This window comes from Salmo salar, chromosome ssa19 (genome assembly GCF_905237065.1).
Source record: "Salmo salar chromosome ssa19, Ssal_v3.1, whole genome shotgun sequence".
Classification (NCBI taxonomy): Eukaryota; Metazoa; Chordata; class Actinopteri; order Salmoniformes; family Salmonidae; genus Salmo; species Salmo salar.
The window spans coordinates 52255129-52283053 of record NC_059460.1 but is presented as its reverse complement, the minus strand read 5'-3'; the positions used below and the strand labels follow the sequence as shown (position 1 = coordinate 52283053).

At 41.9% G+C, this 27925-nt stretch overlaps 3 protein-coding genes across 5 annotated transcripts in view; 2 read left to right on the top strand and 1 right to left on the bottom strand.

Moving 5' to 3' along the window:
• Nucleotides 1–427: 427 nt before the first annotated feature.
• Nucleotides 428–5606, bottom strand: LOC106579015 (5'(3')-deoxyribonucleotidase, mitochondrial). Its single transcript, XM_014158414.2, has 5 exons — nucleotides 4847–5606; nucleotides 4261–4361; nucleotides 3426–3486; nucleotides 3200–3314; nucleotides 428–3016 (listed from the first exon to the last, which is right to left on the bottom strand). Exons 1-5 carry the CDS (start codon nucleotides 5114–5116, stop codon nucleotides 2877–2879), a joined length of 687 nt encoding a protein of 228 aa, XP_014013889.1. The 5' UTR covers nucleotides 5117–5606; the 3' UTR covers nucleotides 428–2876.
• A 1465-nt stretch (nucleotides 5607–7071) lies between these two features.
• On the top strand, nucleotides 7072–21623 carry cops3 (COP9 signalosome subunit 3). Its single transcript, NM_001140561.1, has 12 exons — nucleotides 7072–7223; nucleotides 8307–8436; nucleotides 8750–8862; nucleotides 9978–10027; nucleotides 12859–12951; nucleotides 13076–13255; nucleotides 13549–13689; nucleotides 16523–16696; nucleotides 20094–20180; nucleotides 20318–20431; nucleotides 20547–20627; nucleotides 20870–21623. Exons 1-12 carry the CDS (start codon nucleotides 7169–7171, stop codon nucleotides 20921–20923), a joined length of 1272 nt encoding a protein of 423 aa, NP_001134033.1. The 5' UTR covers nucleotides 7072–7168; the 3' UTR covers nucleotides 20924–21623.
• Nucleotides 21624–22928: 1305 nt separating this feature from the next.
• Nucleotides 22929–27925, top strand: part of usp22 (ubiquitin specific peptidase 22) — a 38057-nt gene continuing 33060 nt past the window's right edge. For 2 of the 3 annotated variants that reach the window (XM_014158409.2, XM_014158411.2), the window contains exon 1: nucleotides 25995–26477. In XM_014158409.2, coding sequence (XP_014013884.1) covers nucleotides 26358–26477 — 120 coding nt within the window. In that variant the 5' untranslated portion in view covers nucleotides 25995–26357. Of the gene's footprint in view, nucleotides 23055–25994; nucleotides 26478–27925 lie in introns of those variants that run through there. The other variant, XM_014158410.2, reaches the window with a different exon arrangement.

The following is a 27925-nucleotide window of genomic DNA, read 5'->3' as shown; positions in this document are numbered from 1 at the left end:
AGGTTAAAGAAGGATTTTTAAGCCTTGAGACATGGATTGTGTATGTGTGCCATTCATAGTGTGAATGGGCAAGACAAAATATTTAAGTGCCTTTGAACAGGGTATGGTAGTAGGTGCCAGGCACACATGTTTGTGTCAAGAACTGCAACACTGCTGGGTTTTTCACACTCAACAGTTTCCCGTGTGTATCAACAACGGTCTACCACCCACAGCACATCCAGCCAACTTGACACAACTGTGGGAAGCATTGCAGTCAACATGGGCCAGTAATACCCATCGGGCGGCGCACAATTCGCCCAGCATCATCCGGGTTAGGGTTTGGCTGGGGTAGGCCGTCATTGTAAATAAGAATTTGTCCTTAACTGACTTGCCTAGTTAAATAAAGGTTAAATAAAATAAATTATACATATAAAGTATTGAATATTGCTATTTTCAATATGTTGCATTCTTTATTCGATCTGTTAACGACAACATTTAGTATATTCTCTGTTATCCAAAAAACACATTGACATAGATATCATCCAGCACCAAAGAAATTAGACATTCATTGACAAGATGCAGTGACAAGTGAACAGACTTTGTGAGATACAGTGGTTGACTGAGCAGTGGACACACATGGCTTAACCCTAACTCCCCCCACAGACAGGGTCATCATCAGGGAAATCGCAACACTTAGGCTGTGTACGTACAGTATGTTCCAACAGTCTTGACAACATCTCCTTCCCTTCATGACAACTGTAAAGACACTTGGAAGGGTAAAAAAAATCAATACAAGAGAATCCATGGCTTTTAAAATGTGATTAACATGAGAGATACGAGGAGAGGAAAGGAGGTGGCATTGGGACACATGAGGCTAGCTAATGAGGATACAACAGCATGCTGAAAGGGTTAGACTAAAACCAGTTAGAATCAGAGCCTTATAGAGTACTACAGTATGAGTCATAATACCCATAAAACCTAAAACAGGGAAATGGTTCCAATAATTTTCCCACCATTTATTTGTCCCATAGGTGATTTTAGAAACACTTAAAATTAGGGCTGTGTTTCGTGTAGACTTACCCTGGCGTGACGTTTTGATAATTGTGAAAATCAATATATTCGCCTATATTTACCCCCCCCCAAATGTAAATGCTAATTAGCTGCTAAACTGGCTATCATAAAGAACAACAAATGCCAAGATGATCTGGATGAGACTGCCGAATCGAGGCTAAGGTAAGAATCTCTGGATTAACTATCTAATGTTAGCTAAATGTAGTAAATAATAAATAGGCTCCATTTCTTTAAATGGACAATTCTGTGAACTGTCTTGTGCAAGTTTTAAATTGACACATTTCCTGTTAGCAAAGGTATCAGTTAGAGATGACATGCAGGAGCTTGGAGGGATTTGTAGTTTTGCATGATGTCTACTTTGATGCTAATTAGGATTTTTGAATCAGAGTAAATAGAGCCGAGTATATTGATAGAAGTCACCTTGTACAAGAGAGATTTACATGTTTATCAAAACGTCACGCCAAGGTAAGCCTACACGAAACAACCCTTAATTTAAGCGTTTCTAAAATCCAATTTGGGAAAAATGTATGGTCAAAAAACAATTGGAACCATTTCACTGTTTGACCGCTAGGTTTTATGGGTATTATGACACCTCCATTGTGGGCCTCTACATACGTCAGACCAGAGCTAGCTATGCCCTCTATGTGAATCACTGGGGTAAGTTATACTCACAATAGGTGAACTAGCAATGAACAACATTAGCACCAATTTCAACTGTTTTGAAAAATTTTACAAAAGGCTAGAGACATTCAGCTAGGTGTAAGTATAACTTTGTGAACACTCTCCGCGGAGTCAGCAGAAAGTGGATGTTTCTGGTTTTCAGGGATACAGTATTTTCAACCAAACTTCCGTTTCCCCTGAAAAACGAAGGGGAGTCCGCTCAGGTGTCTTGCTACGCCTGCTACGTTAGGTTGCTTTGTGAATAAACTTTAAGGCCTGTAAAGACACTTATGAAGAGAAATACATTTGTTTGATGGAAGAGCTTGACCATATTCACAGCAGAGCGTATTGGATACTTTGAGGTGTAATATGTAATGAGCTTTTTTTCAGTCAACCATTTTCTTGTCTCAAACAATAAGACACATAAGACTAATGCAAATCGGTTACGTAATGTTAAAATTTGAAATAAAATAGGAAGGTTTAGCATGTCTTTATAATACATTTGATATATAATTTATATATTTTTTAAAAATAAAGTATATTCACTTTTTCTAAATCTGTGTTTTAAATCCGTAGACATTAAGTTTATATCATGCAACCTAGTCATATCTGTCATTCTCAATACTTGCCTGTGGATTGGTGGATGCTTTAAAACACGTTTAAAAAATCTACCTAAACTAAGTTGAGAAAAAAATATACAGGCTACAATTTGATCCATGTTGGCACAATGTTGAAACACAACATTTACAAAATGGAGTCACTCCTATACAGTACATGTGAAACAAAACTGTATGGCCCTCCGGCCAATGTCCTGGTCAACATACAAACAAAATATGTAGAAGGAACAATTAATAATAGTCTTATACAACTATAAAGAGTGAGTCAAAACAGTAAACTCTGCATTTACTCTCTACTCAATATTGTTGCTGGTCTTTCACTGCAATCATTTTCAGTATTTCTACCTCATGCTTCAGTCGATGTGTGCCCCCTAGTGGTCAAACAGATTCATATTCTCTGACATTGGCTAAATAAGGTACAGTAGAACCCTAAACTTCAAGTTGGAGATTGACTGTAGTGTATTAGTGGAGGTATTCACCCTTTGTACCACAATACAGTGTAGGTAATCAGGGTGGAGAAGGGGAGGTTGATGTGTGTATGAGGGGGGCTCAGAGCCTCTTGCCCTCCAGGATGCCCCTCCAGTCATCTGCCCAGGAGAGCAGGCGCCGGTGGCTGGAGCTGGGAAGTATGTGCTTGTTGTGGCAGGCAGTAAATAGGATGTGCTCCCAGCTTGGGTTAGGCTCTACACCTGCAACAGAGGCACATCACAAAGGTCATGTAACGCTTGTAGATTAATCGAACAGTCAAATACTAACTACCGAAAATACCTATATGTATGACACTAGCATGCATATGGCACCATCATATAAATACATGCACATATATTTACACGTGCACAGTTTTCAAGCTTTGCTATAAACACTTGACTCACCGAGGATGTCTGGCTTGTCATCTATGAGGATGTCCCCAGTCACCACAGTCTTGTCTCTGGTTAGGATGATCTGGTCCAAGAAATCATAGCCCAGGTGCTTCTCTATCCAGGCATACTGAACACATAACAGGGAGAGCGCAAAGACCATAAATATTGTAAGAAAGAGGTACCACAACCACCACTCTGCCTCCAGCCTAAAGGATTACTGTCTTGACTCCGAGCTTACCTTCTCATATGGGCAGTGTATATAATGTTTTATAGGGCTGGTGCAAATAAAGACATCTGTGCTGGAAAACGGAGAAGAACACAACAGGGTTAATTTGTTTTCAAAGTAAATCTTCTACAACATACCGCTCTTGAAAGGTGAGCAAAGGGGATGTCCTAACATGAGGATATAGGCTAGTATTGGAACAGAGTTATTGTGAATGTACTGTTTCATGGTGAGGGCATTTGCTTGAGGTTAACTACTATATGGTTGTTGACATAAGGTCGGCCAAAATGAAACACTAAAGCTAAGGTTCCCTCTATAAAGACAGCGTGGTCCTCTGTAGCTGTTGGTAGAGCATGGCACTTGCAACAACCAAGATAGTGGGTTCGATTCCTGGGATCACTCATACATAAAATGCACGCATGGATGACTAAGTCGCTTTGGGGAAAAGCATCTGTCTGTTATTGTGCTATTAGCATGATGACATTTTAACACAGCAAATGCATACAGCAGAGCACACCATGACATAACAGTTCCCTTCCTGAGAGGATTACCATCCTACTCTAGGATCACCTGCCCGCCTTCTCCACCTTATTTGTTTAACATGACCCATAGAATATAGCCTAACGGGTGACGACTAAATGGCAAATAGTCTCTAGGTGAGGGTGAAAACATTGTAAAGCACTTTGGGAACACAAACAAAACAGCAATTCCTTCTCTTTGAACACCTGACTCAATACAGCTGACTCACCGGGGCAAGTGTCTGAAATAAATGTGAGTATTTTAAGAATATTTCGTAAGCTATGGTATTGTTCAGATATGGTTTGAATGACCATATATGGTTCAAACTTACTTCTCCATCTTAGCCATCTCCTTGACGGCCTGCACTCCTCCAGGAAGGGGCTCCAGCTCTATAAAGAAGTCCTTTGACTCCCAAATGCTGATGGCCTTCTCCTACAGTCAATATAGCCTCTGCTTATCATCCACAGACTTTTACAGATTGTGTGTTTGTTAATTCATGGCAGACACAGAGGACCTAGATGCATGGCATACTTTAATACTCTGCCTGGCATTATACAATAAAAGGGATATGGGAGACATCTTTATCAAGTGCATGCTTGCTATGACTATACTGTGGAAATAGAGCACTGTCTGGAGAAACTGGGGTTGCATTATAAAGCAGAAATTAAAGCACTTTGTCGAGCCACCATGTGAGTAGGGGTTAACTCTGCACAAGGACTTTCTTATAAATCAGATCTGCGTGTGACTGGCATTTACAGAATTCAATGTAATGACAGCTGCTGCTCTTGCAACCTTTTGAACATGCAGGGGACTTCTGATGCAAATGAATGAGCGACATAACGCCACAGACTATACAGACAATGAATGTATGGTTATTTCCTGTTTTCAGACAGAATGCACAGTTCGGAACGACTTACACACAGGTCACTCCTCAAGTTCCCATACTGAGACGACACCCAGAATCCTCGTCTGTCCTCCAGGGTGATGTACGGTTCATTGGGGTACCTGGCCCGGTATTTCTTCAGGAATCCCCCTTCGAAGTCTGCAATGACGCCATCCATGTCCACCAGAACCCGAAGTCTCTTACCAGAGGATGAAGACATCTTCGCGGAAATACACTTGAACTGGTCATGGAGTAAGATCCTCCCTCTGTCGCGTAACGTTACTATCTTAGGCAGTAATGACATGATTTACTTGCCTCGCTGATTTCTGTCGGTGATCGAACGATGGCTTCAAGACTCACGAAGCCCGAGATAAGTATTCGAAAGTCCAGAAGAGAAAAGTGTTTTTCCTAATACTGATAGGGTGCCATGTAAACAAAAAATATTTTGGGACGTTGCTAATGTAACTAACTATTTGACACTGTCAGCTATTTATTTATGGTTTCAACCTTTATTGCAATTGGGCAGGCTTTGGCACTTGTGCTGCATAGCTTTAGCCAGCAACCTAGCTAACGTTAGCACTACCGGTAAATTGATTAGCGCACAGGGTCAAATTTGACCAATGCCTTTCAGCACTGTATTTGGACTTGTTTACGACTCTTATCAGTATGGACTGATTCTACAGCAGTTAGTGTCGCGTCTCACAACCATTGTCAGCCGCACAGCAGCTGTGAAATTTGGTACAAATACTCTTAGAAGTGTCGCCTACTGTACAAAATCCTGCAGTCAAAGACAATGTCGTGAAACAAGATTACGCACGTGTCCTACGTTTCTCAGTGGGGTTTAAAAAGGCAAACCTGTACCATGGAGTGTGAACTGGAAAACATCTACAACATTTAACTTTTTACATCAAAATAAGCTGAGCATGCATGCAGCAGAGGAAGAAAAATAACAGGGAAGGGCGGAATCAGTCAGATTCAGAGTGTTTAATCTCACATGTACAGGGTTTGCAGGTGTGATTGCAGGGTACAGTGAAAATCTTAGGTGCCGAGCTCCAACATGCAAGATTAAGTGGAATAAAATCATGTAAATTGCAATAAAAACAACAATAGAAATAGCACTATATACACCGTACAAACTGTAGCAGTGATTAATAAATAAATGCCCATTAGGGTGGAGGCAGAGTAAAGCCTGTTGAGGGGGTGGGGGAATGGCCATAGGGGGAGCAACAAGACCATTGAGTGGGTGTGGGGACATAAGAGTAATGTGACATAAGAGTAATAATATACATATTAACAACTGCAACAGTGATGAATGTCGTTGGGGTGGGGGCCCTCGGGGACAGGCCGAATTTCAGCTCTGGAGAACACAGGTGCTAGAATCTTTCCAGTTCCCACACAGCCATGAGTGCCATGAATCTGGCTAGCAAGACTACACAGGTGTGGTCAATGGGAAGACATATCCAATGAGGAGGCCCCAGAACAATGAAGAGGTTCTGAGCAGCTACAGTTAACAGAGTGGAGTGTGCTGGCCTATTGTGTGATTTGATAATTGTCTGTGGTAGGGAGGAGGGGAGGTCTCTGGCTCGTTGCTAAGCTGCAGGGAGACGTTGAGTGTCCCCTTGTAGGGGCCCCCAATCATGTTTTGCCAAATCACATCGGAAACAAGGCTAACGTTTTAGACATGATAATTCATGTATTATTTTAATTGTTTTACTGTACCATGTGTATCCTGTGCATATGACAAGTAAACTTGACTCCATACTCACATACAGTCTAAAATGCAGGTACAGGGCTATTAACCTTGTGTTACTGGTGTTCCAGTCCTGATTTGAATCAGTCCGATTAGGGAAACAACAACAAAAACAGTACTGCCCTGTGGCCTCCACGGCTGTATTCGAGTGGGAAATCTCCAATTGTATAATGTCTTTGCCTACAACCCGGTAGCATCTGCACTGAACTTCCTGTGTTTACTACTGTGTGATCCTTAAAGTGGTAGGACAGGGCGAGAAATTCCCAATAAATACAATTCCTGATAGAACATAAAGACAATCAGCAGATGTTTTCAGGGGGTGTACGTTTCGAGCAAAGGAGGAAATAAATGGTAGCAAACAGCAATAACTAGGTTTCTGATGGATTCATATTTTGCGTTTAGCAAATCTGTGCCTGTCAATTTAAGAGCCTAAAGTTCCAACACTAAATCGCGTTAGATCCCGTCTGTTCTTACGAAGGTCTCACGATACTTCTCTCTCTCAGTGGCGGCTGTGTTGCCCCCTGTCTCAGCCAGCACGGACGGAGTTGTTTCTGACATTTGAATGAAAAACAATCTGAATTGCTACCACTTTGGACAGATGAAATAATGGCTTCAGCCTTGGAGCAGTTCGTGAACAATGTGCGGCAGCTCTCTGCTCAAGGTATGGACACTAAACAGGTTTTAATTCTTAGACGAGCTGGAACTATTAGCTAATGCTAACCAATGGGTTACTGTGCTGTTATCATGTATAACTAGCTAGGCTAGGTAGCCAAACTGGATAGATCCTTTTTGCTTTATCATGTAAACACAGCGCTAAATTTATTGTTTCGGTGAACGAGGCCTCAAAAAAGTAGTTCACAAAGATGCGTTTTTACCTCGGGACACTAATGTGTACCTCAAACAACACTGCAAAGGAATACGTGTTTTAAAATCTTACTTTTTGTTTTTGTTAGAGAAAATCATTTCTGGGGTATGCCTTCCGGTAGTTCCGCCCTAAGCACGCGCGATTGGTTGAAGAGCGCCATTGTCAAATGTTATTGGGCGACAGTCCCATCTGTAACGCAATACTTCCATTAGTAATGTACCCAGTGCAGGCCTTGACAGGACACTTGACCGGCCGATATATTTTACAGTTGCCAAGTACCTCAAGTCCACGATGATTTCATCCACGGGGAAGTTTAGTAGCCGCAAAGAATGTGAGCTATGCAGCTAGACCTCGTTCCATTATAAAAACGTGCTCAATATTCTTAGTGGCACCCAATATTATATTCTTTAAAACAAATATATATTACTAAGTGAGTAACGTTATCATTTACATATGCAGGTGTATTCAATTGACATTCTGGCTATTTTGTTGGTATAGAGGTTTGCTACTATAGCCTGTATTATATTGTTAGAAATAACCGAGCAACATAATTAAATATTTATTTCTGACTATCATGGGCTTTCATCTCTGGGTAAGATGAATGTAATGTGGGTCTGCTGTTGGACAGTAGAGTTTGGGAGGGCTCCATCTACATTTACATTTACGTCATTTAGCAGACGCTCTTATCCAGAGCTTATCCAAATCTAAAAATGGGAGAAACACTTGTCAATTAAACTATTTATGATATAGACTCTTCATCCTATATTCACACATGAACTCCCGTTTAATTTGGACCTGTACTCTTCAACCAGCTCTAATGGCTCAACTATCAAGTGCTGCATTGTTTGTTTACCTATTGTCTTTACTGTTGCATATCAGGTCAGATGACACAGCTGTGTGAACTGATCAACAAGAGCGGGGAGCTGTTGGCCAAGAACCTGTCCCACCTGGACACTGTACTGGGGGCCTTGGACATCCAGGAGCACTCCTTGGGCGTCCTGGCTGTGCTGTGAGTAGCTTGCTCTTTTCTGCAGTCATCTTGCTAAATGACTTAAATGTAAAATGTAATCTAATCCTTGATCAATGATTTTATAAGTCAATCACTGATCTAGGATATGACTTTGAGTCAGTTTCTGCTTACTGTACCTGTGTGCATTTGAGGCTCATAACTCAGGAAATTATATCACACAGATCAAGGTGTTAAAATAAAATTGTGTCTGTTGAAACTGGTTGTCTTTTACAGTCTACATTCTTTGTTTTAATGCGGTGACAAATTTTTTTCTTGTGTACTCACGGCCAGTTGTCACTTTCCCTTCATACAGGTTTGTGAAGTTCTCCATGCCAAACATCCCTGACTTTGAGACGCTCTTTTCCCAAGTCCAGCTCTTTATCAGTACCTGCAATGGGGAGCACATCCGATATGCAACAGACACTTGTAAGTCTAAACGTAACTTATTTTTGGTTTCTAGAAGCCTTGTATTGATGCGTTTACTCCATAAGGTGTTAACGTCTTGTAGTGATGAAAGTGTTTTCTAAGTAATGTGGATCATGTTTTTCAAGGTCAAATGATCAGGGCAAAATGTATTTAGCTTGAACCAGTTAAACCAGGGATTCCTAAACTTTTTTGCCCTGGAACTCTATTTTGAAGTCAACATTTTTTGCTACCCCACCATGTTAAAAAAAAAAAAAGGAAAAAAAAGAGGTAATCAACGGCCAATATTTACTTTTTTAATTGTGTGACAATTATATGACATTATTACAAATCAGTCTGACAGTATTTTTTTGGACAGTATTTCAATCTGAGGAAGCATAGTTTGAAGTGACATAAATGCATCAAAGGTATTGGGATATTCAGAAGATCAGGCAATAACTGTCCCCAGTAATGGAATCGTGGAGGGGACTGTGGATCTGTCTCTGTACATTAGTCACACGCGATATCTCAGACAGCACTGGCCCGATTATTGATGCAACTTGGGTGAATGATGCGTCTTGTAGCGATCCGGCATTTACAGAATGACACGGATTGGCCCAAGGCGGGAGCTGTAGTAATTAACTGAAATGTGTGATATCCCAATTGGCCCAAGGGGGGGCGCTGCATTATTAGTGGGGGGGTTTTGTTTTGTATGATGTGATGATCTGTGTAGAAAAGAACGATATTGTTGATGTTCTTTTCCCTATCTGATTTAGTGCCTAATGATTTAGTGTTCTAATGAATCCTGCTCGGCTTGTTGTCGTTGTAACGGGAAACAGAAGACGCGTACGGGTTCCTGAGAGTGTTATCTTTCAGTGATGTGGTTGTAATATTGTGTAGCATAAACCGTTTAAAAGGATAGAGCCACATTTTGTAGGAAGAAAACCGAAACGGCTCTGTTTATTACAACCGCATCTAGCGGCTACCAGAGATTAGATGTAACCGCGATTCTATGAACCAAGCACAATTATTCAGTATTTTTTTCCCCCAGAGTTTTTCTCGTGACCCCATTTTCATATCCGGTGACCCCTAGTTTGGGAAACGCTGTAAAACTCACTATTTGATTATTCTCTCCACAGTTGCCGGCCTCTGCCATCAGTTGACAAACGCTCTTGTAGAACGGAAACAGGTAAGTCTTGCCAAAATGGGAGAAACGCATTTCAACCAGAAGAGCTAATGCATGAACTTGCTTGTCTATTAACATGGTCTGTTTGACAAAATTACTTGTTTTTACAAGCTAAGACCCAGCTTATGGCATTACTACTCTACATGATTTCATAAACAAAAAGCCAACCCATGAGAAAGCAGATTAGATGCATTAGCATCGAACAGCCCCCGTGATATGCAACTTTTCAGGGAAGTTAGAAACCAATATACACAGGCAGTTAGAAAAGCCAAGGTTATCTTTTTCAAGCAGAAATGTGCTTCCTGCAACACAAACTTAAAAAAGTTCTGGGACACTGTAAAGTCCATGGAGAATAAGAACACCTCCTCCCAGCTGCCCGCTGCACTGAGGATAGGAAACTCTGTCACCTCCGATAAATCCACTATAATTGAGAATTTCAATAAGCATTTTTCTACGGCTGGCCATGCTTTCCCCCTGGCTACCCCTACCGCAAGCAACAGCACTGCAGCCCCCACAGAAACTTGCCCAAGCCTTCCCCATTTCTCCTTCTCCCAAGTCCAGTCAGCTGAAAGAGCTGCAAAATCTGGACCCCTACAAATCAGCCGGGCAAGACAATCTGGACCCTTTCTTTCTATAATGATCTGCTGAAATTGTTGCAACCCCTATTACTAGTCTGTTCAACCTCTCTTTCGTGTCGTCTGAGATTCCCAAAGATTGGAAAGCAGCTGCGGTCATCCCCCTCTTCAAAGGAGGGGATACTCTTGACCCAATCTGCTAAAGACCTATATCTATCCTACCCTGCCTTTCTAAGGTCTTCGAAAGCCAAGTTAACAAAACAGATTACCGACCATTTAGAATCCCACTGCACCTTCTCCGCTATGCAATCTGGTTTCAGAGCTGGTCATGGGTGCACCTCAGCCACGCTCAAGGTCCTAAACGACATCGTAACCGCCGTCGATAAGAAACAATACTGTGCTGCCGTTTTCATTGACCTGGCCGAGGCTTTCGACTGTGTCAATCACCACATCCTCATCGGCAGACTCAATAGCCTTGGTTTCTCAAATGATTGCCTCGCCTGGTTCACCAACTACTTCTCTGATAGAGTTCAATGTGTCAAATCGGATGGCCTGTTGTCCGGGACTCTGGTAGTCTCTATGGGGGTGCCACAGGCTTCAATTCTTGGGCCAACTCTTTTCTCTGTATACATCAATGATGTCGCTCTAGCTGCTGGTGAGTCTCTGATCCACCTCTACGCAGACGACACTATTCTGTATACTTCTGGCCCTTCTTTGGACACTGTGTTAACAACCCTCCAGATGAGCTTCAATGCCATACAACTCTCCTTCTGTGGCCTCCAACTGCTCTTAAATACAAGTAAAACTAAATGCATGCTCTTCAACCGATCGCTGCCTGCACCTGCCCGCCCGTCCATCATCACTACTCTGAACGGTTCTGACCTAGAATATGTGGACAACTACAAATACCTAGGTGTCTGGTTAGACTGCAAGCTCTCCTTCCAGACTCACATCAAACATCTCCAATCCAAAGTTAAATCTAGAATTGGCTTCCTATTTCGCAACAAAGCATCCTTCACTCATGCTGCCAAACATACCCTCGTAAAACTGACCATCCTACCGATCCTCGACTTCGGCGATGGCATTTACAAAATAGCCTCCAATACCTTACTCAATAAACTGGATGCAGTCTATCACAGTGCCATCCGTTTTGTCACCAAAGCCCCATATACTACCCACCACTGCGACCTGTATGCTCTCGTTGGCTGGCCCTTGCTTCATACTCGTCGCCAAACTCACTAGCTCCAGGTCATCTACAAGACCCTGCTAGGTAAAGTCCCCCCTTATCTCAGCTCACTGGTCACCATAGCAGCACCCACCTGTAGCACGCGCTCCAGCAGGTATATCTCTCTGGTCACCCCCAAAGCCAATTCCTCCTTTGGCCGTCTCTCCTTCCAGTTCTCTGCTGCCAATGACTGGAACGAACTGCAAACATCTCTGAAACTGGAAACACTTATCTCCCTCACTAGCTTTAAACACCAGCTGTCAGAGCAGCTCACATATCACTGCACCTGTACATAGCCCATCTATAATTTAGCCCAAACAACTACCTCTTCCCCTACTGTATTTATTTATTTCTTTTGCTCTTTTGCACCCCATTATTTCTATTTCTACTTTGCACTTTCTTGAACTACAAATCTACCATTCCAGTGTTTTACTTGCTATATTGTATTTACTTTGCCACCATGGACTTTTTTGCCTTTACCTCCCTTATCTCACCTCATTTGCTCACATTGTATATAGACTTATTTTTCTACTGTATTATTGACTGTATGTTTGTTTTACTCCATGTGTAACTCTGTTGTTGTATGTGTCGAACTGCTTTGCTTTATCATGGCCAGGTCGCAATTGTAAATGAGAACTTGTTCTCAACTTGCCTACCTGGTTAAATAAAGGTGAAATAAAAAAATATTTGTTCTTTCTATTTTATGTAAGTGTTTAATGCAGCGGTTTTTCAAAGAAGGATAGCATTGGCTCTGTTAATTCCATGCTTGGATATTTTATTTGTAATCACAGCAGTGGAGGGTATGTGAAACAGATGTCAGTGTGCCAGGCCAACTGATTGTACCAAGGCTCAAACCTGGGGACCTCTGCCTTGCTAGCACACGTGATCGCCCTGCTTGGCAACGTACTATGCAGTTATACTACCAAAACGGAACCTCGATGGCATCATTGGTGACATTTCAAGCTAGCTGTGGAGTGAGTTCACGGCACATTGTCTCTGTTACATTTGGTTTTAAACATCTCTTTCCTTCACAGCCATTGAGGGGCGTCGGCATTCTAAAACAGGCAATAGACAAAATGCAGATGAACACAAACCAACTTACCTCAGTTCATGCGGACCTGTGTCAGGTGTGTAAACCGCTTCATGTCAACTGGATCTTTTTGTCATTACATGATTATTGAAATGTATTGATGCTTGGCTACGAGACTAAGCATGAATGAACTCTCCACTATTTTGTGTGTACATCCACAGCTGTGCTTGTTAGCAAAGTGCTTCAAGCCTGTCCTCCCATTTCTTGAGCTTGACATGATGGACATCTGTAAGGAGAATGGCGCCTACGACGCAAAGCACTTTCTATGTTACTACTATTACGGAGGCATGATCTACACGGGTCTGAAGAACTTTGAAAGAGCACTGTATTTTTATGAACAGGTACTGGCTTATTTGAGAATCTAAAATGTATGTGCTGAAGCTGTTTTGGATGTGGCTTAGTGTTCCTGTTATCAAAAGTGAATTGATTTAGTAGGCTACTAGTAACACATTTGTTCATCTTAGTAGCATTTGAATTGACATTTTTGAAGTTACTATTTTGATACTGTGTATGCATACAGTAGTCAAGTACACTACACCCTGCGTTGACGTTGAATCTGTTAGGGCATTGACTTGCCTGTAGTTGGTTTACGTCTCTAATTCCATTGTGTGATATTCTTATGATCCCCCCCCAGGCAATAACCACTCCAGCTATGGCAGTCAGTCACATCATGTTGGAGGCCTATAAGAAGTACATCCTGGTCTCCTTGATTCTACACGGCAAAGTGCAGCAGCTCCCCAAATACACATCACAGATAGTTGGGAGGTTCATAAAGGTGAGAGTGAAGATGCAAACTCGGCCATATTTTACATCCTTAGATGTGCCATTACATCTCGAACACTAGAACCGCTGGGCCTCGAGGGACCCCCCCCCCCCCCCCTTCAAGCTAATGAGCAGTCATTCTGACTGCACCATTCTAACAGTGTAATTAATACATCATATATATGCTATTGCAAAAAAATATGATTTGGTTGTATTTATGAAGGTCTTAGGAACATTAGAATAAGACAAAACAAAATATTCAAATAACACAATAGCATTTTCATTAGTTTACGTTACTGTAGGCTATAGTTAAAAAGCACCAACATTGAAGTGTTCAATCAATTTGATTTGTGGACTACCTTTTTAAGTATGAAACAGAAAGCATACGTGTTGGATCGCGGTAACACCAACACCCCAACCACCAAGACGCACGGTCAGCAAGACGGGTGGCCAAATGCTAAAAACATTAGTAGCCTAAACATCATAAGTGTGCCTGATGAGTAATGGAAATCGGCACAAAAGCAATAATGGCATTATTTATTTTTTACCTTTATTTAACTAGGCAGTTAAGAACAAATTCTTATTTGCAATGACGGCCTAGGAACAGTGGGTTAACGGCCTGTTCAGGGTCAGAATGGCATATTTTTACCTTGTCAGCTCGGGGATTCAATCTAGCAACCTTTCTGTTACTAGTCCAACGCTCTAACCACTAGGCTACCCTGCCGCGCCATTATAATGAATATAAGTGTTGATATGACAGCAGTAAACACAAATCGTCAGTTATTGTCAGCTTGTGCTTACATGTTGTGCTGCTTCATGCAATGGCATCAGTTGGAGGGTGTTCATGTCACAAACGAAAGCTGGTGAGTGCTTTGCAGATGTTTTTTGCTTGCAATGTTGGGTCTGCTCTCTGTGATGACATTTTTGTGCTGATAATTGGCTCTAGCATTGTCACTGGCTTTGTTCTGTCCAAACAGGGCTCTCCTTTCCTGTCTCACCATTTTCATTTGTTGGTGGCACAGCCACCTGCTCATTGCTCACTATTCTGGCTTTTTTTACAATTAGGCCTCAGAGGTGAAGGTTCAGGCTGAGGCTCAGAATCTGAAGAATAATCATCAGAGATGTCATGATTCATTTCTTCAGATTCATTTTCATTCAGATCTTGTAGCGAATGTGCATCCATTCGTCTTCGTCTTCTTGCTACTGTAAATTACACACACTCTCACTGTGTAGACCAGATTAGACTGATTGGGTGGACTGATATAGGCTACATACCAGGGTTTCCGTTAGGAAACCGGCAGCATTTTAATTTACCGGACATTTTGAGAAATGTACTGGACCCATAGGCATTGGGTGCGCAACTGGTGCTCAGAATGACAGATAGCCGATTTAGAATATAGTAATTCCTGTTAACAGAACATGCAAGTCAAGGATGCAATGGCGTGTGTCCTTTTCACCGAATTCTGATGCTCACTATGAAGATGTTAGAATAACTGTCCACATTGACTTTTCCTCAGCCAACAAGATGAGTAGCAAACAGAAAAATCACTAGCCTATGTCAATCTACTATCCCCTATAGTAGAGAAGTTGACCTCTTCTATTGGTCAGCTGTTCGAGAAAGAAATGGCCTATTCCAAACAGACTCTGGGACAGTTGTTGGACTAGAGTTCCAAAATGTGTACAACCAGTAGACCTAGGCTACATTAACAAGTCAGATCAGATGATGCAACAGATCAGAACGTTTAGCTTAAAATGTTGATAAACTATTATTTCTTCACATTATAAGCGCAGCAATGCACGCAAGGCAGTAGGGTAGGGCAAGTGTTTGTTCCATAATGCAATTAACTGGAAAACATCGGCGTCAAAGCGCACCGCATGTGCGAGTGGTTTCATGTGACAGAGATGAAAATATCCTTTAGAAAGAGGGGAGATCTAGTATGCAACAACTAGCATGGGTTGCTAATTTGACTAGGATTGTGCCTTTGGCTACTGGACAATGATCCACGGATATGATCTGATTTTGGCTAGGTGTGTGATCAATAAGATGCATAACAAATATACTGTACATGCGCCAATTTAATTGCACAAAATTATGCAAAGTCACCTATATAAGCATGACCAGTCAAATGTATTTCCATCGACTGTTATTTCCATCAGTGAATAGGTTAAAAAGCATTATTTCGCAATGGGATTTTTCATTTCTCTGGGATAATTGGCCAGTGCTAATTTGATTTATCTGCTTTTCAACAAATAATATCGGCCAAAAGCCGGCTGTTACCGGCTAACTGAAACCCTGGTACATAGCATTTGTTTGGATTACAGTTAGAATAGATGAATTCAATAGAATGGTCTGTTCTTCATTCACAATTAGTGATTACATAGTTATGCATCGTTCGCTTCCCCTTACTCATCAACCCACCCATTTGCCCCCATCACACTTTACTTAATTTATTTAATCTGTTGACGTGTGAAATTAGTTTAGGTTGTTTTGAGGCAATCTGCGGGGTGATTATCAACTGGGCACTGCACCTTCAACTATCGGGAGAAGGAGCAGAGCAGGACCTACTGTTAGGAGGAGGGGCAACGGGAAAACAATTCAAAAAATGACATGCCCTCCTTAAACTGGCTGTAACTCCAGTCTGTCTGTTAGTAATATTCTAACAACCGTGTGTTATATACAGTCAAGGACGGAGGGAGGCATGACTTTAAAAATGGCAGAGTAATAATTTATTTACATTTTATGAACAGTCCAAATAACTGCTTTAGTGATTCTAGTGTTGTGCTTCTTGTACTATATACTATACATATGACATAGTATTACATATTCTATTGCTTTGTTTCTGCAGCCTCTCAGCAACGCCTACCATGAGCTTGCTCAGGTGTACGCCACCAACAACCCAGCAGAACTGCGCACCCAGGTGAACAAGCACAGCGAGACCTTCACACGAGACAACAACACAGGCCTGGTCAAGCAGTGCCTGTCATCCCTCTACAAGAAGAATATCCAGAGGCTAACAAAGGTATACTTCCTTCCCTTACCACATGTCACCCTTAGCCAAGATATCCTTCCCTCACCCCACCCGAGCCACAGCCTGTTCACCCCGCTACCATCAAGAAGGTGGAGACAGTACAGGTGCATCAAAGCTATAACCGAGAGCCTGGAAATACAGCTTCTATCTCCAGGCCATCAGACTGTTATAGTCCCCAACTACCCTGCCCTGAACTTTAGTCACTGTTACTAGCCGGCTACCACCCGATACTTAACCTTGCACCTTGGAGACTGCTGCTCTATATACATAGTCATTGAACACTGGTCACTTTACATGGTTTACCCACTACATACATACATACTGTATTCTAGTCAAGGCTCATCCTATATACAGTGCATTCGGAAAGTATTCAGACCCCCTGACTTCCACATTTTGTTACGTTACAGCCTTATTCTAAAATGGATTTTACACACAATAACCCATAATGACAAAAAAATACGGAAATATCACATTTCCGTAAGTATTCAGACCCTTTAAACAGTACTTTGTTGAAGCACCATTGGCAGCGATTACAGCCTTGGGTCCTCTTAGGTATGACGCTACAAGCTTGGCACAGCTGTATTTGGATGTTCTCCCATTCTTCTCTGCAGAGCTTCTCTAGCTCTGTCAGGTTGGATGGGGAGTGTCACTGCACAGCTATTTTCAGGTCTCTCCAGAGATGTTCGATCGGGTTCACGTCCGGGCCACACAAGGACATTCAGAGACTTGTCCCGAATGTGCGTAGGGTTGTTGTCCCAGTCTGAGGTCCTGAGCGCTCTTGAGCAGGTTTTCATCAAGGATCTCTCTGTACTTTGCTCCATTCATCTTTCCCTTGATCCTGACTAGTCTTCCCCAGATCTGTATCTCGACACAATCCTGTCTGGGAGCTCTATTGGCAAGTCCTTCCACCTCATGGCTTGGTTTTTGCTCTGACATGCACTGTCAACTGGGGGACCTTATATAGAGACACACCACGCCTTTCCAAATCATGTCCAATCAATTGAATTTACCACAGGTGGACTCCAATCAAGTTGTAGAAACATCTCAAGGATGGTCAATGGAAACAGGGTGCACCTGACCTCAAGTTTGAGTCTCGTAGCAAAGGGTTTGAGTACTTATGAAAGTAAGGTATTTCATTTTTTTATATATTTTTTTTATATACATTTGCAGAAATGTCTTAACAGTTTATGCTTTGTCATTATGGGCTATTGTGTGTAGATTGATAAAAAAAATTATATATATATAATTATGTGATCAATTTTAGAATAAGGCTGTAACGTAACAAAATGTGGAAACAGTCAAGGGGTCTGAAATCTTTCCGACTGCATTGTAACTACTGCTGTACACACCTTTTCTATTCATATACAGTTGAAGTCAGAAGTTTACATACACTTAGGTTGGAGTCATTAAAACTCGTTTTACAACACTGCACAAATTTCTTGTTAACATACTAGGATTTTGGCAAGTCGGTTAGGTCATCTACTTTGTGCATGACAAAAGTCATTTTCCCAACAATTGTTTACAGACAGATGATTTCACTTATAATTCGCTATCACAATTCCAGTGGGTCAGAAGTTTACATACACTAAGTTGACTGTGCCTTTAAACAGCTTGGAAAATTCCAGAAAATGATGTCATGGCTTTAGAAGCTTCTGATAGGCTAATTGACATCATTTGAGTCAATTGGAGGTGTACCTGTGGATGTATTTCAAGGCCTACCTTCAAACTCAGTGCATCTTTGCTTGACATCATGGAGAAATCAAAAGAAATCAGCCAAGACCTCAGAAAAATATTTTTTGACCGCCACAAGTCTGGTTCATCCTTGGGAGCAATTTCCAAACGCCTGAAGGTACAACGTTCATCTGTACAAGCAATAGTACACAAGTATAAACTCCATGGGACCACGCAGCCTCCATACCGCACAGGAAGGAGACGCGTTCTGTTTCCTAGAGATGAATGTACTTTGGTGCAAAAAGTGCACTACAATCCCAGAACAACAGCAAAGGACCTTGTGAAGATGCTGGATGAAACGGGTACAAAAGTATCTATATCCACAGTAAAATGAGTCCTATATCGACATAACCTGGAAGGCTCCTCAGCAAAGAAGAAGCCACTGCCCCAAAACCGCCATAAAAAAGCCAGACTATGGTTTGCAACTGCACATGGGGACAAAGATCGTACTTTGTGGAGAAATGTCCTCTGGTCTGATGAAACAAAAATATAACTGTTTGGCCATAATGACTGTCATTTGGAGGAAAAAGGGGCAGCTTGCAAGCTGAAGAACACCATCCGAACTGTGAAGCACGGGGGTGGCAGCATGTTGTGGGGGTGCTTTGCTGCAGGAGGGCCTGGTGCACTTCACAAAATAGATGGCATCATGAGGCAGGACAGTTTGTGGATATATTGAAGCAACATCTCAAGACATCAGTCAGGAAGTTAAAGCTTGGTCGCAAATGGGTCTTCCAAATGGACAATGACCCCAAGCATACTTCCAAAGTTGTGGCAAAATGGCTTAAGGACAACAAAGTCAATGTATTAGAGTGGCCATCACAAGCCCTGACCTCAATACCATAGAAAATGTATTGGCAGAACTGAAAAGCATGTGCGAGCAAGGAGGCCTACAAACCTGACTCAGTTACATCAGCTCTGTCAGGAGGAATGGGCCAAAATTCACCCAACTTATTGTGGGAAGCTTGTGGAAGGCTACCTGACACGTTTGACCCAAGTTAAACAATTTAAAGGCAATGCTACCAAATACTAATTGAGTGTATGTAAACTTTTGATCCACTGGGAATGTGAAGCTGAAATAAATCATTGTCTCTACTATTATTCTGACATTTCACATTCTTAAAATAAAGTGGTGATCCTAACTGACCTAAGACAGGGAATTTGTTCTAGGATTAAATGTCAGGAATTGTGAAACTGAGTTTAAATGTATTTGGCTAAGGTGTATGTAAACTTCTGACTTCAACTGTATACACGACCAATAAAATGTGACTTTATCAACTCAGCCCAAATATATCCTCCCACAACCTCCAAATGGACTTTGTCTTTTACCTCAATATACCTCCCTATATTTAAATATACCCACTTTAGCTCATGTATCTTCTTAGCCTTAAATATGTCCCCCTCACCTCACATATACCTCCCTCCTAATATATCTACCAATAGTCCCCGCTCACCTCAAATACCTCACCTTTTACCCCCAACATACCATTCTCATCCCTAATATCCCTCTGTTCGCATTCAGCTATATTCAAAATATGCCGTCTGTCCTTCACATCAAATCTACCTTCCACATCCCTATCTTCACCCTGTTACCAGGGTGTAAAGAAAGTATTTAAAGCAAATGGTCAGAATGTATATGACCACCGTTCTATTTTTGCAGACTTTCTTGACGCTGTCCTTGCAAGACATGGCAAGTCGAGTGCAGCTGTCAGGGCCCCAGGAGGCTGAAAAGTATGTCTTGCACATGGTAAGCCAACACGACCGCAGGAGTAAAGGCATGCTGTATTTCGGTACTCCTAAGATCACTCACTTTTGAATGTCTGAAAGAAAATGGCTTTCACCTGATTTGATTTTTCCATTGGTTACGTTTTCTGTTCCTTACAGATTGAAGATGGCGAGATCTATGCCAGTATCAACCAAAAGGATGGCATGGTCTGTTTCCATGACAACCCGGAGAAATACAACAACCCCGCAATGCTTCACAAAATTGACCAAGAGGTAAGAGAATGGCAGTGTTGATTATCTATCCTTGTATGAAAATGACTGGTACAATGGAGTATCTCTTTTGGTAATGTTTTAGTGAAGTAAAGGCCTTGTTCGGTGTCCTTCACAGATGCTGAAGTGTATAGAGCTGGATGAGAAACTAAAGTCCATGGATCAAGAAATCACAGTAAACCCGCAGTTTGTGCAGAAGGTAAGAAGCAACTGTTCAGTTTTTTTAGCTCCTCTAGAGGTTTTCCAAGAGGAGTATATTTGAAATTCAGGTGTTTGAGGGTTGGCGTTTTTTTAGGGGGGTTTTTTGCATTTTTTTTTAATCCCATTAATCCCATTTTTTAATCCCATTCTCAGACATTCTCAGCTATATCAAACATCTCGTCTTCCAGTTATTAGTATACAAAGTATTGCTAATGGTTAGCATCACATTGTGTGTTTCAGAGTATGGGAACACAGGAGGACGATGTAGGCAGCAAAACGTCAAGTTACTCCTGAGGGCCATGGACAGGGGAGAACACTGCCACCCTTCAGGTTCTCATTGGATGACTTTTTTTTTAAAGTGGAAAAACATTCTATTGAGTATGGACATTGGTCAAGGAAAATCTAAATGTGTGGAATGATAATTTGGTTATTTCTTTCACGGTGTCTTGAGGAAACCTAAACAAAAAAACAATTTTGTCAGTGTTTTATTTATCATTGTTCAGGCGGAAGAGCCACTGCTGCATTAACAACCATAATAATAAAAACTGGACTTATTTGTTCAAAAGGAATGTGTGATAAAGCACCGTTTTTCTGTTGCATGATATATATATATTTTTTGTTGAATTTCCTTATAGGATAACATGCCACATTTGAGGAAATCTTAAGTCTCATGTTTCGAAGATCAGTAATTTCCTCGACCTGCTAGACAAATTTTCTGGTTAATCACATGGAGATTTGACAACAAAAACAAGGCTGGACTTCTGCCCATGACCAAATGTTGAGAGGATAGTACAGCTTAAAAAATAAAACAATTGGTGCACTGTTTTTTTCCATCCCCTAGAGGTCTCTCGTGTACTGTGTTGTACTGTAGTTTGCATTTACTGCAGGTGGGATGAGTTCTGAGCTGGAGTCATACTTATCTGTTATCTGGAAGGACTCGAATACATTAATTCAGTAAATTGACACAATTTTGGATTAAATGGATCACATCACATTCCTGTTTTGTCAGCAGTGTTTACCCTAGTCTTCTGACATTCTGTGCTACTTTTGCCTCAGCTATTTGTGCAGCGTTTCGTTTGTCATATGTGAACAGAGAGATGTAGGATTTATTGTATTGCAAAGCCTCAACTTAACCCATTCATGTCCATAACAGACAGTTTTAAATGTCCTTTGGTACACTTGTTCTCTGAACTTACTGATGGATCATTTGAAGAAGAGAAAAAAAAGTACCGGCCAAAGCCTATGTATACAATGTGAGTTTTTGATATTGTACTACATTTCATTAATCAAGTCATGTGAATACATGTTCAAATGATCAGATCTTAATAATGTTTGGTATATCGATTGCCTGGACGTGTGTGTCCTATCCATCTACACAAAAAAAGCAGAGTGCTGAAGCGGGTAAAAAAATCACCTGTCCTCGGTGCCAAACACTCACTACTGAGTTCCAAATGGCCTCTGGAAGCAACTTCAGCACAATAACTTTTTGTCGGGAGCTTCATGAAATGGGTTTCCATGGCCGAGCAGCTGCACACGAGCCTAAGATCACCATGCCAAGCGTTGGCTGGAGTGGTGTAAAGCTCGCCACCATTGGACTCTGGAGCAGTGGAAATGCCATCTCTGGAGTGATGAATCACGCTTCACCATCTGGCAGTCCGATGGACGAATCTGGGTTTGGCAGATGCCAAGAGAATGCTACCTGCCTGAATGCATAGTGCCAACTGTAAAGGTTGGTGGAGGAGGAATAATGGTCTGGGGCTGTTTGTCATGGTTTGGGCTAGGCCCCTTAGTTCCAGTGAAGAGAGCTCTTAATGCTACAGCATACAATTCTGTGCTTCCAACTTTGTGGCAACAGTTTAGGGAAGGCCCTTACCTGTTTCACCATAACAATGCCCCCGTGCACAAAGCGAGGTCCATACAGAATGGTGTGGAAAAACTTGACTGGCCTGCACAGAGCCCTGACCTCAACCCCATCGAACACCTTTGGGATGAATTGGAACACCGACTGCGAGCCAGGCCTAATCAACCAACATCAGTGCCCTGTGGAGGCTGTTATAGCAGCAAAGGGGGACCAACTTTAACACATTGCTTTATTCTTTATTTTGGTGTTTCTAAAACAACGTGTATGCTACTTTAAGTTCTGTGTGTATACTTGAATTTTCACTTTTTTCAGAGTATATTGTTGCCATTTTGTCATTTATTCCATCACTTTAGTGGTTTTTAGTATTGCACGTTGTGTAAGTATTCTTATACGTGAAATCTGTATACTGTATGATACGGTTAAGAATAAAGTAACTACTCTTTAATACTTTAAATGTTAGGGGTGGACCTCATCGGACCCTTCACGAAATCCAGGAATGGCAACAGCTGGTGTCTGACGGCAACCGATTACTTCACCAAGTGGGTGGAGGCAATACCCATTAAGGTCAGTAACGGAAGAGAAGGTACTTAAACCTAATTTCCCTTATGTAACCCATTAAAAAGGGTCATACAAGGAACCTGATACATTCCAATAGGGGCCAATTAAAGAGTGGGGATTGAGAAAATGAGAACTCTTAGCCTAGCAAGTCTATTACCTGTAGAATGAGAAATCTATCCGTTCTTCAGCACCATCATTGCTGATACACTGTATAGAACTAATCCTGAAATGGAGTGAAGGAGAATCATCTCATCTATCCTTTTTCTCCTCTCCTCTCTGTGATCTGTTCATCTCCAAAGCTTATTCAGCTTTGGAACTGTGCTCCCTCCCGAGGGGTGTCTCTCACCCCTTACATTCTCTCCATCCATCTTTAGAGTTCTTGCTCCTCCTATCTCTTCCTCTCCAGGGTGCATGGTGATGTCATGCATAGTACTCTACATAATATTTAACATAAACAGCCATGATAGGGTCCTGTCTGTCTGGCGACTTGGTGTTTTGCTACAACCAAAAACATCCACCGCAGACAGCACACAGGTCAGCACAGGTTACTTCAGTCAATATTCACTACAAATCACATGCAATAACTGTTCATACTATACCTTTTGAATCATATATTTGGCATTGGGATTAGAACGGGTCAAATAAAAATAGTGGTTGTTTTTAAACAATTTAAGTCATATATTTCAAAATGCATATGCTGAAGTTATTTTCTCAAATCCAACTTTGACATTGGAAGTATGATAGATTATGACAACTGTAACATTTGGCCAATGTGGCCTGTCTGGACACTTGTACTAACTACAGTGCCTTCGGAAAGTATTCAGACCCCTTCCTTTTTCCACATTGTAGTTACGTTAGTCTTATTTTAAAACTGAATAAAAAATAAATGTCCTCAAATCTACACACTATCCCATAATGACAAAGCGAAATCAGGTTTTTAGAAATGTTTGCTAATTTATATTAAAAAAACATACCTTATTTACTTAAGTATGCAGACCCTTTGCTATGAGACTCGAAATTGAGCTCAGGTGCATCCTGTTTCCATTGATTATCCTTGATGTTTCTACAACTTGATTGGAGTCCACCTGTGGTAAATTCAATTGATTGGACATGATTTGGAAAGGCGCACACCTATCTATATAAAGTCCCACAGTTGACAGTGCATGTCAGAGCAAAAACCAAGCCATTTGGTCGAAGGAATTGTCCGTAGAGCTCCGAGACAGGATTGTGTCGAGGCACAGATCTGGGGAAGGGTACCAAAAAATGTCTGCAGCATTGAAGGTCCCCAAGAACACAGTGGCCTCCATTCTTAAATGGAAGAAGTTTGGAACCAACAAGACTCTTCCTAGAGCTGGCCGCCCGGCCATACTGAGCAATCGGGGGAGATGGGGGGGGCCTTGGTCAGGGAGTTGACCAAGAACCCGATTGTCCCTGACAGAGCTTCAGAGTTCCTCTGTGGCATTGGAAGAACCTTCCAGAAGGACAACCATCTCTGCAGCACCACCAATCACCACAGAAGCCACTCCTCAGTAAAAGGCACATGACAGCCTGTTTGGAGTTTGCCTAAAGGCTCTCTGACCATGAGAAACAAGATTCTCTGGTCTGATGAAACCAAGATTTGGCTTGAATGCCAAGCGTCACGTCTGGAGGAAACCTGGCACCATCCCTATGGTGAAGCATGGTGGTAGCAACATGTTGTGGGGAATTATTTTCAACGGCAGGGACTACGAGACTAGGGAAAGATGAACGGAGCAAAGTAGAGATCCTTAATGAAAACCTACTCCAGAGCACTCAGGACCTCCGACTGGGGCAAAGGTTCACCTTCCAACAGGACAACAACCCTAAGCAAACAGCCTAGACAACTCCAGGAGTGGCTTTGGGACAAGTCTCAATGTCCTTGAATGTCCCAGCCAAAGCCCGGACCTGAACCCAATCGAACATCTCTGGAGAGACCTGGAAAAAAGCTGTCCAGTGACACTCCCCAACCAACCTGAGACAGCTTGAGAGGATCTGCAGAGAAGAATGGGAGAAACTCCCCAAATAAAGGTGTACCGAGCTTGTAGCGTCATACCTAAAAAGACTTGAGGCTGTAATTGCCGCCAAAGGTGCTAAAGCATAGTACCGAGTAAAAGGTATGAATACTAATGTAAATGTGCTATTTTATAAATGTGCAACATTTCTTAAATGTTTTTGCCTTGTCGTTATGGGGTATTGTGTGTAGATTAGTGAGAAACTATGTAATTGATTTTAAAAATACATTTGGAAAAAGTCAAGGGGTCTGAATACTTTCCGAATGGACAGTATGTTGACAACCAAATGTCATGCCTTTACACCAAACATGTGTTCTGGACGTGAATGCGTTAAATATGGAAGATGGAACTGTATATTTTACAGTCACAAATAAAATGGATAGTTAAAGTATTTGTCACCAGTGCTTTTATGTAGCCAGTGGGAATCGCTTGACGGGCGGATATGGTTTGTAATAAAGAATTGAGCCAATCAGTTTCCGCATAGGGGCAAGACATAATAGGGACACGCCAAGGAGGAGAGTCGATTAAGCTGCACCGGGCGCCCATTTAACCGGTGAAAAGTGATTTGCATTTATTTTGGAACTTGGCTTTCTCACGGTTACGAGAGGGTTGCCCCGTTTTGGCCGACGGAGAAGTCGGCTCAAACTCTGTTCTTCGGTTAAGCACGCGGAGCAGAGTACGATTCGGTGTTTTCACCTGCCTAAGTGGTTGCTTTTCATAGAAACGCTTTATCTGCCTTCTCAATGAAAACGAGTTTGAAAATTCGAACATATATTTCATGGAAAAGATAACGAGACATAAGGCGTACGGTTCCGCCCGTGCAACCCGTGCCATTGTAATAGAATCCTCTCTATTAAAACCAGGTACTTCCTTTCCATTGGTCAGTAGAGGTATGAATGAGGTGGGGCTTGCCGCAAAGCTCGCGGTGTTCTGTTGAAATTCCATTGCCGACCATTAAAACAACTGGGACTAACAATTTACCGAAGTGGAGACAACGAGAAATACGACCCAATGTTGGATTTAATTGCAGAAGAAATGTTAACATTCGGAAATGGGATTACTCAAGGATTGCATTGATGTGTACTGCATTTTCCTCTGGTTTAGCCGTGGCTAGCTAACTCTCAAGCTAGCCGAATCGGAACAATCGGTAGCTAACCAGACAGCTATCCAACGTAGCTAGCTAACTACAGTAACTCTACAGACTTGAGTTATATGTAGTAGGACAAGAACGGTGCACGTTTCATCGCTAAAAATAAGCAAAACGAATGTTGTTTCTGTCATGAGTCCAGCCGGGTGCCCCCATGTGAACGGTTTCAAAGTGGATAACTGGAAACAGAATCTACGGGTTATTTACCAATGCTTTGTGTGGAGTGGATCTGCCGAAACCAGGAAACGCAAGGTAAAAAATGTTTAAACGCGAACGTTAGCTGACTAGCTCAGAACATGCAGCAGCAGACCGCTCCTCAAGAGAACTGCCCTCGACGTCTCACAGGCTAGCTGTCACACATCACTATGTCTAAGTACCAAGTCACACACGAAGAGGCAGCTCATACAAGTGTGTCTGACAGACCCTGGTTAGTCAATTAGCTATCGTGAACGTTAGGTCTAACTAGTGATATTTGCTACGGGTTACCACCATAACACTTGTCGAACGTTGTCTTAACTAACTACAGTGCACATTTTCAGGCATGTCTGTTTCTCTCGGCTTGGGCAGTTGTACGTTTACTAACGGACGGGTGCAGTTTTGGACAGGATTGCCACTGAGGGGTGTGTGTGTGTGTGTGAGAGATTGAGACCTTTAACATACTATCTAACCTCCTACGTCTCATGTGTGCGCGCCTGTAAGCAGTCCCCCGCTAGCTACATTGCTTGTCTGTCTGGAAAGTATCTCGTAGGCTACACAGAAAATACGTACATCTCAGCAATCTGCATGCTTCTTGAATAACATGAACACAGTACTTGGGTTATTTCATCCAAGTGTACAATTCCTTTGCTAGCTCTACTTTTCCGTGTGCCATCTGCGCTCATCACAGTCCGCCCCCGCGCAACCGTACAGACAGACAAAATACGGTTATCTTATGTTCCTTATGAGCCAAGTACAGTCGGGTCTGGGGATATTATATAACTAACGTAGTTGGCTATTGTAAAAAATATATATATATATATATATATATATATATATATATATATATATATATATATATGCGTGTATGTCCATATCATGATCATTTAACCGATGCTTCCATTGGCTACAGGCATTGCGTATTAAAACACAGTAGGAGAGAATCACCAAATATTTTTTTCACCAGTTTATTTTCAGACAGCTTTGGGAGACCATAGTCTCAAAGCATATTCGACTAGTCTGCATTAGAATTATCATGCAGTACTGTCTGTGTCCACACAATGCGTCATATAACCGCTGTCGTTCTAGTTAGACTAGAGCCTCCACTTGTTGGTGTCACTGTGTTGGTAGGTAGTGCATCGCCTACCATCTCCGTTCACACACATTTTCAAAGGTTAGACCGTCTTAAACCCACTAAGCGTTTTGCCCGAGTTCATGTGGTACTGAGAGGCTGCAGTGAAGGATTCACACAAGCAGTAAGCCAGCAATGTCTATTCTTTTGACCCAATCCAGATATCGTGTGTGGTTGGACTAACCCCAGGAGTTTGCATACCGTAGTCCTCATGTAACAGAATTGTCTGTTCAGGGCTGCGATGTAGATGCAGCAGGGGTGCAGGGCTCTATGCTGAACTTTTTTAATTTTTTATATTTTTTACAAGGAGCACGTGTACGCCTAAGTTGAAAAATGTAGGCATGCGCACACATTTAGGAGCACAATGGAAAAT

Excerpts from the sequence above, each read along its gene's own strand:
- LOC106579015 (XM_014158414.2), bottom strand. The coding sequence starts at position 5,116 with ATGTCATTACTGCCTAAGATAGTAACGTTACGCGACAGAGGGAGGATC. Across the intron at positions 4,362-4,846 it reads ACTTGAGGAGTGACCTGTGT|GAGAAGGCCATCAGCATTTG; the intron begins GTAAGTCGTTCC and ends TATTGACTGTAG. Across the intron at positions 3,017-3,199 it reads TGACAAGCCAGACATCCTCG|GTGTAGAGCCTAACCCAAGC; the intron begins GTGAGTCAAGTG and ends CCTCTGTTGCAG.
- cops3 (NM_001140561.1), top strand. The coding sequence starts at position 7,169 with ATGGCTTCAGCCTTGGAGCAGTTCGTGAACAATGTGCGGCAGCTCTCT. Across the intron at positions 7,224-8,306 it reads GCGGCAGCTCTCTGCTCAAG|GTCAGATGACACAGCTGTGT; the intron begins GTATGGACACTA and ends GTTGCATATCAG. Across the intron at positions 20,181-20,317 it reads AAAAGTATGTCTTGCACATG|ATTGAAGATGGCGAGATCTA; the intron begins GTAAGCCAACAC and ends TGTTCCTTACAG.